The sequence below is a fragment of the Aptenodytes forsteri genome, unplaced genomic scaffold (genome assembly GCF_000699145.1).
Source record: "Aptenodytes forsteri isolate BGI_AS27 unplaced genomic scaffold, ASM69914v1 Scaffold56, whole genome shotgun sequence".
NCBI lineage: Eukaryota > Metazoa > Chordata > Aves > Sphenisciformes > Spheniscidae > Aptenodytes > Aptenodytes forsteri.
Window position 1 is genome coordinate 4,048,744 of NW_008796213.1, and position 17,991 is coordinate 4,066,734.

Genomic DNA, 17,991 nt, shown 5'->3' on the forward strand with positions numbered 1-17,991 from the left:
CACATTTTTGAAGCTGTCAGCCTTGTTTGTGGAGCTAGGGGCTCTGTGTTTGCCTTTTTCTTCTCTTTACCTGGGGGGCCAAAGGAACAGGGAGTGCCTGAGCAGCTGCTGGGGTTTCTTGTGTTGGGGCGTGGTGGGAGGTCTCGGAAACCACTGAGTAAGGGTCACCTCATCAGCTGGAATAACATGGATAGCATTACAGAGTGGCTGTATAGGCAAATCCATCCATTCAAACACAAGCACACCCCTGTGCCCCAAGCTTGCAGAGAACTCAAATACCAGGCTGAAATTCCTCTCCCCTCCCGCTTTTAGTTGCAAAGATTAAAAGAAAACAAAGTTATGGGTGATTGTCAGCTAATGGGGCATGTTTGGTTTTTTGTTTTCTTGCTGCTTGTTTAGGCTTTGCCTGGAGTCAGTGATCTTTAATTGGTTCCTGCAGTCCTGATGGTGTTACGATGGAAGCTTGGGAAAAGGGGTGGACAGGGATAACTCAAAAAAATCTAGTTTTGTTTTTCACAAGACTGCAGGCGGGTATAGTCCACGAAACATAAACAGCATATGAAAACCGCACCAGTGGAGGGGGAACCAAGGCTTCAGCTGCAGGACACTAGTGCTGACCCACAGATAATCATGTGTGTCCATCAGGGCATGCAAGCACACACGTACACCCCATATTCGTATGTGCGTCTTAGGGAGGGTTCAGCTGTTGGTGGGAGAACTGTTCCCTTTACCAGCAAGCCGCACAGATTCCCTTCATACACCATCTTTTTACCCATTCGCCATTGCTTACCTGGAATGTTGGAAATTGTACTGGGCAGATGGATGACGAGGTTTATTTGTCAAAAAGAGGGTAACGGTGTTCTTTCTTCTAGACTGAGGCTAACTGGACATGCTGCCAAGCAGTTTGAGGATGGGGTAGGCAACAGAACCCAAGCTTGTTCTTTTTTCTCCAATCTACCCAGTTATGTGACAGCTGAAGTGTATTTTCAGTACTGAAGTGTGCCATTGGAATTAGAAAGTGGAGCCACTTTCAGGGACAGGAGCACGTTTGCTGACAAAATGTTCTCGCAGACTTGCTTTGCTGGTGTCACAAAGCTTACCTTCTCTTCCTTGGTGAATTCAGAGCACAACTATAGTGCTGTGTATCACCAAGCCACTGTAGAAGACAGTGTTGGAAAAGACTTCGGTTTCTGTCCTTGTCTGAAGACCAGCGGCACTCCTGCCCCGGCAGGGCAGGCAGGCGGGAGCACGCCAGTTAAACAGATCCTACAGCCGTTACCAGTTCCTGCTCCAGAGTCTTGCAGCATCACTGACCTCCAGTCTTTGCTCTCAGCCAAGCATTACATGACAATAAGAGAAAGGCAGATGCTTCGAGTCCCAGCTGTCCACTGGGATGGCATGAAATGATGACAATGAAGAGAGAAATCTTGTAACAAATTGCCTGCCCATGCAGATGCTTGGGCTAAGCCTTTGTCACTGATTTCTTAGATGCTCAGATGGAGATGTCACAACCTGCTTTTTCAGAGTTGTGTGTTGTTTTTGAACACACTTATGTTTGCATTTCGCAGCACTGCTGAAGAGTGGGATGTAAGAAATTCATTATATGTAATTTTGGGTGTTTAAAACTTGGATAAGTTGTGTGCCTCCAGAATCAGTGGAAAGAAAGGGGCACCTCTGTGCGGTCATTCAAGCCTTGTGTTTTAGAGGGAATCCTAGGTAAGAATGAGCTGAATGTTACTTCAGAGGTGTCCCTCCCCGCCCCCACCCCTTCCAGGGAAAGAGCATCCTGACTTTGGGTGGCCTGGGTTAGGTGAGGTGAATCCTTCCCTCTTTCTAAAGTGGGGCATTTGAGATTGAGGCATCCATGATTGGTAGGTGTGTTTGAAAACCTGTGTTGTGTGACAGACATCCATGTTCAGAGAGTGGATTAAATCTTTCTGCAGAGTCAGCCCAAGAGCAGCGTATCGCTTCAGCCCCAATTAAATGATGACCAGAGGTCCCCCTAAATGTGGGGTTTAAACAGAGGAGGGAAGACCCTTATGCTAGGCTTCAGCTCACAGTTTCATTGGGACAATTCTAAGCAGAAGACTGGAAAGAAGGAAATACAATTATGGACCAATGTGCATGAGAACCTCACAGCTCCTCTGAAGACAGGGAAATGAACTTGAGGACTCGCTGGGTCTTTTCCATCTGTAGTATCTGTGATACGTTCCTATGGCTGCATACATCAGTGTCAGGGTTTGGACGCTATCCAGCGAGCAGCTGGACTTCTAGGGCTATGGAGAGAATGAAGCAATTGCAGGAATGCTTGAGAACAGGTCTTTATATCTGATGTGGGAGGTGGGAGAAGGCCAGCAGATCCCCAAACAGATTTTTATGGCAGACCTCAAGGATTTTCTGCACTCACAGTCTCTTGCTTGTGGCTTTTTGCTGCAGATCCACCATCGAAGGAAAACCCTTACGAAGACATTGAGACCAACAGCCGCTGTTTGGGGAAGAAATGTGTCCTGGCCTTCCCAGCATCCCCCACCTCTTCTGTACCTGGGACTCCCACTAAGGTACTTTGATTCAAGTGGCCACCTCTCCTGCTCCAGAAGGTTTTTGGGTGAAATCCAGGTCCTGTGTGGAAAAAGTGTGGAATTTTGCCAATGACTTTCATCATGTCGGGGTTTTTTCCTTTTTGTCTTTTACCACAGAGTACGGTGTGATAAGAGGGGATTTATTGCCCTTTAGCAAGGTGAAAAAACAGCATTCCCTTATACAAATGGTTTGTTGGCTTTCACTTCTTTTCACTCTGGGGCTACCTTCCCCTGGCAGGGGGGGAGACCTTTTGCTACTATAGTGCAAGAAAGGTCTCCCTCCCCTCAAAGAGGGCATTTAAGTGCTTGGGTAATCAAGCCCTGCAGTGGTCTTGGCTCAGTGTCAGTGAGCAGTACACAGTCTGCCCCTGCTGATGCCAAGATGCCTGTGCAGCCCCCTTCCTTAGGACGCCTCTTTTGCTCTCTCCTTGATGAGACTGGGTGCTGGTAACTAATGCAATGCCAGTCCCCTGGTTAGGGGGCTGATACTAAAAGGGTGTTCCCACCAGCAGCACAGCTCACAGCCTGATGCTGTTTTCCTTCTTGGCAGTGAAACCAAAAGAAGAAGTAAAACATTGGTTTGCACCTCTTGCTCAGAGCTCAGGGCTTACCAAGGCCAGCCCTGCTCTCAGCTTCCTGAGCTGTTTTGGTTGGTTCCTGTTGTCTATTTAGATAGTCCAAGCCTGGAGCAGCAGGTGCAGATGTGACAGCAGAAGTCATCTTGGCAACCACTGAGTTCAGAGCAGATAGCAGAGATCTAAACACGGTTTTTCTGACTGAAGGGTTTTCCCATGCTCTCCAAGTTACAGCTATCATTAGAGCTGTTACCCAACATTTTCAGAAGTTTGACGTGCAGCGTTTCTTGACGTGTTGCTCTTTTCCAACCAGCTTAATCAGCAACTGAGGTTTCTTTGGATAATTCAACACTTAAAAGTGAAAATTGTTCTGTAGTTCTCAATCCATTCTCCTTGTTGCTAGTTAGGTCTAGAGCAGCAAGGTCTATATATGAGTGTTGGGATGAAGTTGATTTCCCTCAGAGAGCTTTGCAATCACCTGTGCACGCTGATTTCCCACTTGTGCTATCAAAGGGGGCTGCAGTGTGACACAGGAATGCCTTTCACCATAGATATGGCTCCCAGCAGGAGACACTTAGTAAAGAGCTGAACGGGAGTAATTATGTTACACTGCAGTGCTTTGACATCTAAAAGCCATGATCTGCGTCACTCAGAAAAGAAGTGCTGCAGCTCTCCTGGCAACTGATGGGTTTGCAACTGCAGTGTGAATCACACTGGAGAGCCTGCCCAGGCTAGAGACTGATGGGGAATGGGACTGGACAGACTTTCAGTAGTAGCTTATATCACTAGTGCAGGATGAGATTCTTCAGTGCGAAGGCTCTTCCCAGACTCATTTTAACATGTGACTTCTCTGTGGGTGGTAAGCATTTTTGTGAGTTGAGCATCTTCTGCCAAACCATCCAGAGACACCTGAGCTAACCTGAATGAATTAATTGGTCTGGCTAATAACTCTGCTGAGTGTGTCTGTTGATGGAGGCAGACCATTATGCTGCCTCAGCTGTGGTGCTGCTGTGACTTGTTCAGAATTAGCTTGGATACCTCTCCCCTACACCACTTAGTGCCATGTAGATACATCCTCTGTGAGTGCAGATATAGTGCCCACAAAAAGTGCGAATTAACCTTGTCATAACTGCTGGGAAATTCTGTAGAAGACAAAAAAATGTTCTTATTGAGCATCTTTCTGGTGAGAAGTGGCTTGCCCTTCTTTATCTGGAGCTGAGCTTTCTGCTTCTCTGATGCTGTTTTTGGTCAGGGACTTTAAGAACTTTATGCTGGTACTTAAATATCTACTGTTGTGCTCCCACTGAACTTGCTAATGAGCTTAGGAGGAAACCAGTCTCCGTAATTGTCTATCATGGCATTTCTTGTACCCTCCTCTGAAATATTTAATTCTGGCTACTGTCAAAGACAGCCATACTGACAGTGCTTTTTGTCTGGTCTCACTGCTTCTCTGTTCCCCCTGGCTAGCTGCTCCTTAGCCCAAATGCTTGTGGTTGGCTGGTTGGTTAGTCTTGTCCTATTTACAATCCCAGCCTCTGGATTACACAAATCCTGGGAGATTTTTTTTCACACTGGAGCAAGGCTTCTTGGTTAACCCCTGAGATTGCATTCTGGTTTGGAATGAATATGGGATGGTTAAATTGCTGGTCAAGATAGTCCTGGTCTAGCCCGGCAGCTGGGCGAGTTCCTTGTGTGTGCAGAAATCTATGAGCGTTCTCAGAATTTGGGCTGCTTTGCCATCTGAGTGCTGTGGCTGCCCCACTGGATTTACCACCATGACAGTGTTAGCAATGAAGCAAAGGTACGTAAGGTGCTGTGTTCATTCATTCCTTCTCCTCCATTTCCAGTTGCTTTCCAAGCCCATTTTTTTCCGACAAAACTCAGAGCGGCGGAGTTTCAAACTGCCAGACATACGGAAACTGAGCCGTGATGGGACTGGGTCACCATCCAAAATCAGCCCTCCCTCAACGCCCAGCAGTCCAGATGACACCTTCTTCTCCTTGGGAGACCCTCAGAATGGCAAGAGGAGAAGGAAGATTCCCAAGGTAAATCTAGGGCTTTCTCTCTTTTGCTTGGCTTCTTCCAGGCAGGAATGTGAGTATGAGACAATGTTTTCTTTATTCTTCCAATGTGGCATCCCTGCAATATAGCTGTTGCCCTGGCAGTTGATTTGACTTGTGTTTAACCCCCTTTCTGCCTGAAGGAGAAGGCTCACAAACATCTCTGCAAGTTTTGAAGAAGTTATTTTTCCGTCTGAGATAGCGTGATTGTCAAGAGAGATAAAATAGAAGGAAAAAAAAAAAGGCATTTTCATTTTTGGATAAAAGTTGAAGTTTGTCAGAGGGGGAAAAAAGCGATTAATATTTTTGCAAAAAATGTACCCCATCGTATTTCCTTCTTTGCTTGATGGATAGGACAGTCAGAAATTGTCTGTGTGTTGTGTTGGTGTTCCCTCCTGGCAATCTGTTGTTCTTTGCTAGGTCTGATTCATGCATTGGCTGTTTCCAATTCAAGGTAGGGTGTGACTGTAGGTGAACAATGAAAATACTGACATCTGAGTGACAAAAGGAGTTGCCTGTAGTCATGAGCGTTTTCTGGAGCAATGTTTCTAATTTTCATTTGGATAAAAGTTGAAGTTTGTCAGAGGGGGAAAAAAGCGATTAATATTTTTGCAAAAAATGTACCCCATCGTATTTCCTTCTTTGCTTGATGGATAGGACAGTCAGAAATTGTCTGTGTGTTGTGTTGGTGTTCCCTCCTGGCAATCTGTTGTTCTTTGCTAGGTCTGATTCATGCATTGGCTGTTTCCAATTCAAGGTAGGGTGTGACTGTAGGTGAACAATGAAAATACTGACATCTGAGTGACAAAAGGAGTTGCCTGTAGTCATGAGCGTTTTCTGGAGCAATGTTTCTACTTCATATTTGGATACGGCATGACTCCGTTTCAATTTTATTTTCTTTCAGATCTAGCAGGAAGTGTATTCAGTCCAAATGAGGTTTGGCAGGAGTCTATCTATTGAATGTTTCAAAAACACAGTTATAAAAACACAGTTGCTTATCCCAGTCTTTGCAGGACAAGCAGAGGCTACCAGGGACTGTCTGTGGTGATTTTTTTTCTGAACCCAGTTTTCATTTGGGGAAAAAGGGATGTGTTTGTGTATCTTCTTTGTTTTCTGGTTGCCAGATCTGTGTTCATGTTTGCATATATGATTTTTGAATGCCCTCTCTGTATACCTCAGCTCTTCAGGCATGAGCCAAAGACTACAAATGTCTAGGGTTTTCGTCCCCAGTATGCTTGAGCTCTATCAGTGTGTTCACACGTACTTTTATGTCAACTGAAGGGAAGATTACAAGTGTATATATTTACTGGGCAGTGTTCCTGAGCAGTCTTGCAGAGCAAGCTCGGAACTGAGATTTACTGTGTCGGTGGCAGGATCGACCTGAGACTTGAGCTGGGAGGCTGGGTGGAGGCTGCACTTCCACATCAGAGCATCCTGCCTCTCACTTAAGTATTTGGATTCAGGGTTCCCTGACCAAGTGTGTGGTGGGCCTGTCTTACCTTGAGCTCTCAGAACGTGTGTGCGGTCATCCCAGACTTTCTGGAATAAATCTGAATCCTGTGGCCATGTCCTGCTGCTCCTGCCCAGGACCTTGACAAGGAGGCAGCTCTGCTCAAGGAGGCTTGGGGAAGCCTGGCATGGTCCTTCTGCAACTCCGCTCCACTTCAGGGATGATAGGGAGACCAGAGGCACTGAATGAGCCACTAAGCCCAGCTATGCCCAACGCTGAAACATCCTCTTTCCTGGTCAGCTGGGAGGCCAGGGATTAAAGGATTTGCAAAGAAAACCACTAGTATAAAGTACTTCAGCATCATTGGCTCCCACCCATCTCGATTTCTTCAGCATTCTTTGTATGATATGTTTCCCCCAAGCTTGGTATGAAGGCTTTTCCAGCACATCCCACAACAGATGTTAAAGGCATAAAGACATTAATGTTTGCTGTCATCCTCCAGCCAGTTTTCTGCTTTCAAACCTGCAGACCAGGGCAGGTTCCCAAGGGACTCTCTGGTGCTCCCTGGAGCGTGGACCACAGTATGGAGAGGCCCAGGTGGGCACGATCAAGCTCGTACAGCCACACAGTGTGGAAGTGCATTAAGGCCTGGCCTTTCATCAGGGCTTGTTACCTTGGGCTCCTGCCATGCCAGCATGACTGTACTGCTTCTGTACCAGAGTGAGCGTGGCCATTGGCAGCACAGGTGCAGGTTGCTGTGCAAGGTAGATCCTGGTAATTGTCAGTTCTGGGCCATCAAGTGAAGAGTTTCAGTATGGCCAGGGTTGGGAAACAGAGCACTTTGCATGCAATTCTAACTTTCTTTCTTGCCTGGGGAGGAAAATAACCTTGTTTGTTTGTTTGTGTGTTTGCTGAGCAGCTTGTGTTGAAAATCAATGCCATTTATGAGGCACGGAGGGGAAAGAAACGTGTCAAGAGACTATCGCAGTCTACAGAGAGCAATTCAGGGAAAGGTAAAGGAACTTTGAATCATCATACATCTAAGACTTTTTGAGGACTTGCCTTAGAGTTTAGGCTGGCTTAGTGATTTATGTGACATTTTCTAGTGCTTCTTCCAGTCCAGGGTGAGACTGAGTTGGGGCTTCCACCTTCTCTTTTGGGAAGATAAAGGCTGTTCCTCTGCCCAAAAGACTTTCATTAAAATGGAACGTTTTTGTTTTTCTTGCTTCGTTTTCATTCCATGGCTTTACATGATAACCTTATAGGTCACACCAAAAATGTCCCCCCTTTTTGATGTTTATTTCTGGAACAGGCTGGAAGCTTTGGAGAGGAATGTTCTGTCCACAGAGTCCAATTTGTTGAGATCAAAATATTTTGTGGGAATGTGTCACTTTAGTCAACTGTCCAATGGAAGATGGTAGATTTTGAAACAATTCTGGTTCCTTCAGCATCCCAATAAACAAATAGCCTCAGTTGGGAATCAGGGTTTCTAGACTTGGTTGTAGGACCATCTCCATCATAGCAAGATTGAGACTTTCAGCCTCCCACTGTCAATCAACAACTTGTCAGAAGTGTTCAGGTACTTCAGAGCAATTACTTTTAAACATCTCATCTCTGTAAAACTTAAAATTACGTCTTTCCAACACAGTATTTTTTTCCAAAACACCCTAATTTCCAGCAAAAGGTGACCACCAGCTCTATTTGTTTCCCACAATTACTTGTTACTGTTTATCCTATTTTATACACAATATACACCCACAGGGTGGATGGGTGTGTTTACATGAACCTTCAGGGGAAGCATCCCAGACTTGTCGCTACATCATTTTTTATACCCCTCTCTGAAGCATCTAAGGCATCATTGACAGAAACAGGCTATTGGACCATATAGACCTTGAGTCTGATTCAGTCTGGCAATTGTTTTTTTGTTTGCTTGTTTTTATCCCTTATCGCGCAAACTACTGCATATTAATCAGTATTTTGCCTTGGTGTCGTGCTTATACAGACTTGGATAAAATACTGCTCTGGCGTTTTATTCTTTATGCAACTCTTTTGGCTGTGCAGAATTGATTTTGTTGGGGTTTTTTATCATTCCGTGAATGAATGGGAAGATACCAAGGTTGGTAAGCTTAAATGTCTGTGGGTGTGTGCACCCTTGAAAAGAACAAAGCCCTTGGGATCTGTACTGTCTTCCCCCTGAGGCTGCCAGGCCTGGCTTTCTCATGCCAGTGATAAGAAATGCACGGTTATAAATAGACTTTACTTACTTCATCTTCCCCTTTCTTTTTTCCTAGTTACTGATGAAAACAGTGAATCGGACAGTGATACTGAAGAGAAGCTGAAAGGTAAGGCAAACGTGTGAAGAGAGCAAATCGCTCCTGATAAACTTCGCTCTGAGTTCCTGGGTCAAGATCTCTCCTCTGTGTTCTGCCTTTGGAGAAGGAGCTTGTTTCCACTCGGAACACAGTGAGAAAACAAAGATCTCGATACTGCAGAAGAAAATCCATGAGCAGAGGACTATAGGAGTCCAAAACAAACATCTGTTCCAATTCCCGTCAAAGCTCTTTGCACTGCCTTTCCTAGGAGATGGTTTGGACCCTGTGGAAATACAGTGAGGTTTTTCAAAGTATGCAGTCACAAATGTGTGACCAGACTGACAGAGGCAGTATTGCATGGGACAGGGTGTTCAGAAAACCCACTACATGTTTACTAAGGGAGAAAACCCACCAGCCAGACTGGCTGGCTAGGAAAACAGGATTGCATGATATGATTTATTGCTAGTTAAACTCTTCTGCATTGGCTGAGTTGGGATAAAGCGCCGCATTGCTTGCTTCACTCCGGTAGAGCTATATGGTATAGTGGTCTCCGTAATACTCTTCTGAAACCTTCTTGTACTGGTAATTAGCCCTGTGACATGTTGGTGGCATTACAGTCTTTGCGGAATTCATATGGCAAATTCAAAGTCCTGGCAGAGTTAGAATGCAAGATGGAAACTCCCTCAGATTCCAAAGTTTCCTGACTCACATGCATACTTGATCTGGGTAGCAGGTCAGTTCCCAAGCTGAAAAGACAGGCATAAGCAGCAGTTCCCGCTCTGTCAACCACAGTGCATTGTGCTTAGGAGTGCTCGTCCTTACCATCTTTCAGGTTTTCAGAACAGAAACCTCAGACTGAGTACCCTCTTGTGAGCACAGCTTCCCACACAAGAACTACTGTATGCTCTTGCTCTCCTCTGCATTGGGAAATCTTTTATCTGTGCTGCTGCGTTAGCAAGATCAAGCTGAAAATTGCTGCCACCACCTACCTTTTGACAGGTTCTCAGGCTAACCTGGAGACAGGGGGAGAGGGTTTGCGCCCAGGTTGCGCAGAAGTTACATTCACAACTGTCTTGAAACACGATGTTGTGAAATATAGTCCATGTTCAGATGTAGCTGAGAAAGACAGTGTAGATGTGGCCAGGAAGATTCAAACTCTTGTCTGTTACTGGTTGCCATAGTGAATCATGTGCATCACCCTGGGTTTCTCTGTAACTGTATATATATTTTATATATATATATATATATGTATAACTGCAGCTAGGAACTACCTGTAGAGGGGATGATGGAGGTTGTGTGAAGTCACTTCAGATCCAACAGCACTGGACTCTGAACAATATCCAGATCCATACCTAGATCTGAGTGACTGTGCAAGTCTACGTAACTGTGAACAGGAGCTCTGGCACTTGCTGTTTGCTCTAGCTACACCTGTATTTTGCTTTATGCCTTGTTGAACTGTCGACTTTCCTATTTTTAAATAGGAAAGTGAGATGATTTAGCAAGTCTCTTTTGTCTAGGACTTTCGATTTTGTGTGTTTTACTTAACAGACCAAACACACCAGCCAGTTACCTCTGCTTAGCAAGTCACTGTATATCATCAGACTGCATTTCAGAGACATAAGTGCTGACCCTTGGAAAGGAAAAATGTTCAAAGACAAACTCTGCCATGATGACAACAGTAAAATCCTGGTATCTTTAGTAGGTTGTACAGAATATAAACAATGCAGAGCTTGAGCGAGCTTTTCAGAAGCACTCAGCATTGCTGTGACGCTGCTCCTTTTGAAGTCCCTGGTAAAACAGAAACCACTTCTGAAAACTTTTGAAGAATTACAGCCTTCGAGCAAATAGCATAATAGGTGACAAGAGAAAGGAGTCTAAGCCATCTTTCCATGGCTTTAACTGTCCAGGGATTGTTACGCTCTCTGATTTAAGAGGCACCTCAAGATTGCTTTAAATTATATTGTCTGGAATAGTCCATGAGTGGCACAACCTTACCAGACAAAAGGTCAAGAGTCTGTCCTAAAGTGTATACCGTCTCTCAGGAAGCCCTGTCTCCCAAGCAGACATCTTATGTATTTGGAGTTCCCTCAATATCCCTGTGGTTGTAGTTTCTGTCAAAACATTGCGTTGCCACCCGCATTCACAAAAAGCACAGTTGTGAGAATGTGCTGTAGTCTCTGCTTGTAGTTAATTCTTTCTTTCTTTTGTAGTAGGGGTAAGGGAGACGTCATGGAGATTTAATTTGGGATGCAACTGTAAAACAAAGCAGGGGGGTGGTCTTAGGGAATCTCATCTGGTCTCTTCTCAGCAGGCAGCTTTTCATTACTTTCCATGCTGGAATGTTTATTGTTCCACAGCTCACGTGTGTTGCAGTTACAGCTTGCTTGGCAGTTTTTCTTGTTTTCCCGTTGTCTTGGGTGAACTTGTAGAAACATGGTCCTGAGAGATTAGTTTTAGGCACAGGAAGGACTGGTATGAGCCAGCCTTTTTCATTTGCACCTCTTTTCATGTTTTTTTGTTGTTGGCCTACAGCCCAGCCTAAGTTACTAAAGCTGGGAGTCCCCAGCATTACTCAGCCAGTGGAGCCCTAGCCTGACCCAAGTGCTGGTCTTGTAGAACTGTGGGGATCGCTACCCACAGCCTCCTCTGAACAAAGGTTCAGAGTCACCTAACAGTGCTGGCTTTGAAAGATACAGAAATGAATGCAAGGATGAATGCCCAGACATTATCTGTTACACCATGTCCCATATGGATCTCAGTTTGGGTTGTCTTCAGCTGTAAAAGCTATCTATGAAATCCTTCTGCTGCCAAAGCTCTTCAGGGTGATGGCACTCACAAGATTACATCCCATCTCTGTCGATATTTATAGTGCAGCTTCCAAATGGTTCCCACCTCTTACTCAGCCACTGACAAAGTAAGTACAGTGAGGTGGTTTCGAGTTCATCCGTAAGTCTCTGCAAAGCACTGTTGGTGCTCTGTGCAAAGAGCTAGACAAAGTCACAATCTCTAATCTTTTTCTTCGTAGCTCACAGCCAGCGACTGGTGCATGTGAAATCTCGCCTGAAGCAAACCCCGCGGTACCAAACCTTGGAACGGGACTTGATTGAATATCAAGAGAGGCAACTGTTTGAGTACTTCGTCGTGGTGTCGCTGCACAAGAAGCAGGCTGGGGCTGCCTATGTCCCTGAGGTTACCCAGCAGTTCCCACTGAAGGTGCGGTGCCTGTTGGGAAGGTCTGGCTGACATGTCTCAGATTGCATGGTGCACTTGCACAGCTGGAGAAGCCACAGCTTCTCTGTTGACCACATGTTATGTCAGTAACCCCTCTGCTGTGTCAGTGCTCAGTGACACTGAAGATAGAGGGGCTGTAGTCACCCCCCAAGAATTGCCATGGTATTCCTCACTGTTGAAAGAGCAGCTGATTTAGATCTTTTGCTGCCCTTGGCTATGACTTTTATGTAGCTATTCCATTTCTCTCCCTTTTCTCTTTAAAGAAAACCAACACTTGGGAGAAGACACATGTTCTTAAAGGGGAGGCACAGCTTTCACCAATAGTCTAGCTCAAAATGGGGAATGAGGAATGGGAGAAACACAGAGCCAGCCAGTGTGACAGCGTGTTTGTAAATGGGATGTAACCAGAGCTCCCCTCAGACTTCAGTTCTCTCGCCCCTTGCTGGAAGATGTGTCCCAGATTGGAGGCACAATATAGCAGGGACAGGTGCTGCAGATGCAGGGCTTGGTGGAATTGGGAGCACAGAGTTACTTTAAGATACCTAAAGATTAGGTGGGCCAGAATCACAGAAATTTTAATATCTTCCAGGCAGAAGCTTAGCCTCTGTCATCACCTCTTCATTTGTCACAGGAAAAATATTTGAAGTCATTCCATCCCCACATGACTAATTGGAAACATTCCTTCTTTCTGTTCTGCTAGCTCGAGCGCTCGTTCAAATTCATGCGTGAGGCAGAAGATCAGTTGAAAGCTATTCCCCAGTTTTGCTTCCCTGATGCAAAGGACTGGGCCCCCATCCATCAGTTTGCCAGGTAAGTACTGTACTTTGTATCCTGATTCATGAGAAACAGATTTATATATCGAGCTAATTAAATATGAGAGCTGTTACAGTAGAAAATTGGGCAGAGCCCTGAGCTCTGTATTGGAAATGCGAAAACGTTGTGGGTTTACTGGGTTTGTATGTCAGAGACTTTTAATGTGGGTGATGGGTATCTTGTCATTCTGGTTTCTCTTTCTGCAGTGAGACGTTCTCATTTGTCCTGACGGGGGAAGATGGAAGCAGGCGATTTGGATACTGTAGGAGGCTGCTGGTAATTGTCCCTGTTTTTTTCTTTTCCTAGAGATGCAGCCTTCTGTGGGGTTGGTGTTACTGGCACCCGTTCTGGAAAGCGGGAAGCTGCTGCTCTTCTCTTTCAGTGTGGAAAGAAAGAGCGGCAGCAGAGCAGCTTTGCTCTCTTCTGTTCTGCTCAGTGCCCAAGTCCCTCTCTGAGTACCATCCTCCACTCCAGGCATAGCTCTCTTACCTCTTCCTTACACCAGTGCTTAACGTTATGATCATGGACTGTTGTTTCAGCACTAAGCTGAAGATAGGGTTTGTCTCCCATAGGTTTAGATAGCTACTAAACAGTTGTCTAAACCTCTGCTAGTCCCGTAGGCTGAGTTGTCTCTGTAGAGCAGTATGCCCTGACTTAGTCATTTGACTTAGGAAGGTTGGGATCATACTGTGGATGTGCCCGTTTCTCCCCACTGTTTCTAGCGTACCAGGGTTTGAGCCAGACTTAAGGTATTGTCATCAGCAGCATGCTGTGAAATGTCTGCCAGTTTCTGAGCCAGCCAACAAGCTGCAGAACTAAGAGACCGGTCACTCTGTCTCTGCAGTAGTTATAACTCTGACATTTTCTTGGTGTTTTTTGTGTGTGTATTTGCGTTTGTCTTGAAAGCCCAGTGGGAAAGGGAAGCGTCTCCCAGAAGTTTACTGCATTGTGAGTCGCCTTGGATGCTTCAATCTCTTCTCTAAGGTGAGGGGGGAGAGAGAGGGAATTTGTGCTGTAGGCCAAGAGGGACCTCAAAGTGAAGTCAACAACAGGAGAATGGGGATCAGGGAAGCTGATGGCTGAAGAAAGGTCCTGAAATGGTGTTGGAAAGGCAACTGCATGCTAATTCCAGAACCTAGCAAAAACACAGTTAAAAGGAAAGCTAGATTGTCAGCTATTGCCTCGTTCCTTCAGCAGAACGACCAGAACACAAGCACTGAGAGCTTAAAAGGTGGAGTCCTGACTCCGAGGGTGGTGGTGACTTTGCAATTTGTAAGCTTGCCATTGACCTCATTGGAGCTGGGTTTCTCTTGCTGAAGGAAATTAAGGGTCTTCAATTGCACCTTTTACCTTCTTCCTTATGATTCAAGGCTCCATATCGATGCTGAGTTAAGGAGAGAACATCAGTGCTGGTGCACTTTATTCCTGGTGTTACCTCTCTCTTCCTGATTTACATGTTTTTGTGTCTTCATGCTTTTATTTCAGATCTTGGATGAGGTTGAGAAGAGACGGGGTATTTCCCCCGCCTTGGTGCAGCCTCTCATGAGGAGTGTCATGGAGGCACCTTTCCCAGCTTTGGGCCGGACGATTACAGTCAAGAACTTCTTGCCAGGCTCAGGAACAGAGGTAAAGACACCATCCTAGAGACAGGGAGACTTAGGCCAGCAAAAGGTGCAGGACTGGCGACTGGAAGTTGGGACTGTGATATAGCACTGGGCATCTTCAAGGACAGATGGTCTGACAACTGCGTGGGGAAGCTAGGGAGTAAAATAGGGGACTGGAGGGGATGGCATGGAGACTTCAGTGGCCTCAGAATCAAAAGGGAAATCATATGGTAAAAATGAATGTAAGGATACAGACATGCTAATATGGCAAAATGAAACAGGGCATTGGCCTTGAGGCCAAATGGCACAGACTGGTGGGCCCCGTGCTGCACAGCACATGACCTTGGATCTGCTCGAGGCCCCCCACACTTACCTTCATGAAGACAGGATTCAAAGCATGTGCTCCAGCATCCTTAATACAGAACCACTGTTCGTGTGGGACAGGGCACGGGGTTCTGGTCAAAAAATACCTGAAACCACACAAGGGCAATGTTGCAGCCTTTCAGAATGGCATTTTCACAGCATGGAGCTGAGGGTACACGTTGCATCTCCCAGAGTGTGGTGTGAGGACAATGGGAGGGTTTTAAGAGTGCAGAGAGCGGAGGTAGCCTTGAAGGACTGTGGGAGGGTGGAGGGAGCCAAATTGAACATGGTTCAATTTGGGCATGGTATGCCTTGAACATTGAGAGGAAAGCGAGTGAGTTAATAGAGGTTGTGTCTGAGGGCTTTCAGCATAGCACTACATGATGACATTCTCCTCAACTGAACTGAAAACAGTTCAAACTAAATGAAATTACTGCAGAGCACATGCATAGCTGGTTAAAAATCTGCACTCGAGCAGTAGAGTCCCAATGGTGTGCTGTCAGGCTGGGAGAGTGTTTTGGCTGTTTTGTTTCTAAGGTCCTTAATGTTAATTCATTATCTGGTTGATGGCATAAACCCCACATTTACACAATGGGTAGGTGACAGCATTGGAATGGGTTGCAGGCACTTTGGAGAGTCAAAATGACCTTGCTAAATTGAAGGTCTGATCTGAAATTCAATATGGACAAGAGCAAAATGCTGGGAAGAAGAAATGAGTAGTCTAATACAACATGGAAGTTACTGAGTGAGCAACAGTACTTCAGAAAAGGATCTGGTGGTATAGTGGGCCATAAAGTGAGCAGAAGTAACAGTATGGTATTATTTAGACAAACTCCTGAATTATGAAAGAAAGTGAAGGGATGAATAATAAATAAAAGCAACTTTTCTGCTTTCCAGCATTGGTGGAAATTTATTTAGAGTATCATTTTCAAAAAAATGCAAACACCAGGAGAAATCCCCAGAAGAGTAGTTCCACTTACTAAGTGGTTTAGAAAACACAGGCAAAGCTTGAGAAAATTGTTTGCTTAATATAGAAAACAAAGGACAAAGGAGGACACGTGATAATAACCTTCCAATATACAAGAAGTTTCCTACAGAGAGGAGGGTGACCAGTTGTTCTGAGTGTATACTGAGAGTAAGACAACAAGTAGGTGAAGTAATTTGCCACTGACATGTTTCAGCTGCAGGCTTGGTGTTGGTAAGGATAGTTCAGCACTAGAGTAATTTTCTTGTGGGATTTATGAAATGTGTGCTCTTTCAAGAACAATTTAGATAAGCATCTGGCTAAGATAAGGAGTATGAAGTGCTAAGGTGCTGTGACAGGAATTATTTAAGTAGATATGAACAAAGAAAAATGCCCACAGGCTGCTCTTTTCTGTAACTGATATAAAAAATTTATAGTCATTAGGTTAGGCATTCAGATTCTTGCAGTAAAAAAAATAAATAAATCGTAACTGTAAAAATAAGAGTGCAAATTTGAAAGGCTCCATGCCATTCTGCTGCTTGAATGCCAGAAAGCCTGGAAAGCACTCCTTAGCTGGACACAAACTAGTTTTCCCCCTCATGAGGAGCTCCCTGTCCTCAGTCCAACGGGGAGAACTTGTGGTTGGTCTCATGCTGTGCCCATTGGAGTGGACTCTGGATCGTCTTCAGCTTCACCTGGAAGAAGGATTTGTGGGAGGTAACACAAGGAAAGACAAGGAAAAGCTTAATGCTGTGCAGCGTTCACCAGCACAGTCGGTAATGCTTGTTAGCTGTCCGTGCTTGCCACAGTATGGGTGGACAGTGAGAGCTGACCTGTGGTCTTTTTCTCTCCAACAGGTCATCGAGCTGCGGCGGCCTCTTGACTCTAGGCTTGAGCATGTTGATTTTGAGTCCTTGTTCACATCCCTCAGCGTGCGGCACCTGAGCAGAGTCTTCGCCTCCCTGCTTCTGGAAAGGAGAGTGATCTTTATCGCAGACAAGCTCAGGTACCCTCTTGCATTTCCTTAAACAAAACGCTGCCAAGGAAGGAAGGCTGAGAAGACTGCAGTGACTGATTTCTCTGCCTTGTTCTTTTTTTTTCCTGTGCTCTTTTCCAAATTCTTATCTGATGTGAGTAGGGCTGTACTTCCCAGGAGTGGGGAACTCAGGCCATGCACCATAATTGCACTTTGAAGCTTGCAAAAAGCATGCTACATCTCGTCCCCAAGGAGAACCAAATTCCCTTTCCTCCAGATGGTTTTAGAGCAGAGGCCTGGTGCTAAATAAATGAAACCCCTCCTTTTGCTCCATGATGCTGCAGTGTTCCCCACTGAGCTGTGCTGGAGTTTCCAAGGATCAAGCCTTGGGCAGAGATCACTGTCCCTTCTGAGTTGTTCCCTGATGTCACAAAATCTTCTTAAATCTTCAGCTTGTATTTTAATACTGGTTCCTAAAGACTTTTTTCTTGTGAGAGATGAAAGTAAAGGATGAAGTGAGGGAGAATGAGGCAGAGGACTTCCCTCTTCTATTTTGAATCTGCTCAATTTGTGAGGTTTTGTTTTTTTTAAAAAAAATTTTTTTCTTTGCTTTCCTAAAGGATGAAAATGGGCCCAGGTTTCTTTAAGATCTTGTGCAGCTGGTGGCTGGCAGCTCTCCAGCCCTTGAAGCACTTGAGGATTCAGGGAGGAGAGTTCGCCAAGGCTGGGGAAAGAAAAGCTGCCTGGATGAGTAATGACACTTAGGAGCACGCTCAGGTTTCAGGAGTGTACAATGCCCCTAAGCTTGTCTGTTTTCACAACTTCCAGCCAGCAGGCTGCAGCTCTGGGACTGAGCGCTGGGGCAAAGAATGGGGAGGCCCCTTCTACAGGGAAACGAAGGGAAAAATTCATCCTGCAGGGATCCGGGGCTCTCTGCGGGCAGAGCTCAGGCAGTCTCATCACAGGAATAGGAAGGCTGGAGAGAGGGAAGCTGTAGCATCCAGGTAGCACTGGCTGCTTGAAGTTTTTTGTAGCTGCCTTGGGTCAGAGAGGGGAAGATTTGC

The 17,991-nt window shown here is 45.4% G+C and overlaps 1 protein-coding gene across 1 annotated transcript in view; it reads left to right on the forward strand.

Moving 5' to 3' along the window:
* Nucleotides 1–17,991, forward strand: part of DENND2A (DENN domain containing 2A) — a 57,482-nt gene that overhangs the window by 25,834 nt on the left and 13,657 nt on the right. Inside the window, exons 5-14 of the mRNA XM_009288353.2 lie at nt 2,437–2,558; nt 5,002–5,199; nt 7,584–7,677; nt 8,956–9,006; nt 12,002–12,189; nt 12,908–13,017; nt 13,227–13,296; nt 13,927–14,004; nt 14,506–14,646; nt 16,809–16,957. Coding sequence (XP_009286628.1) covers nt 2,437–2,558; nt 5,002–5,199; nt 7,584–7,677; nt 8,956–9,006; nt 12,002–12,189; nt 12,908–13,017; nt 13,227–13,296; nt 13,927–14,004; nt 14,506–14,646; nt 16,809–16,957 — 1,201 coding nt within the window. The remainder of the gene's footprint in view (nt 1–2,436; nt 2,559–5,001; nt 5,200–7,583; nt 7,678–8,955; nt 9,007–12,001; nt 12,190–12,907; nt 13,018–13,226; nt 13,297–13,926; nt 14,005–14,505; nt 14,647–16,808; nt 16,958–17,991) is intronic.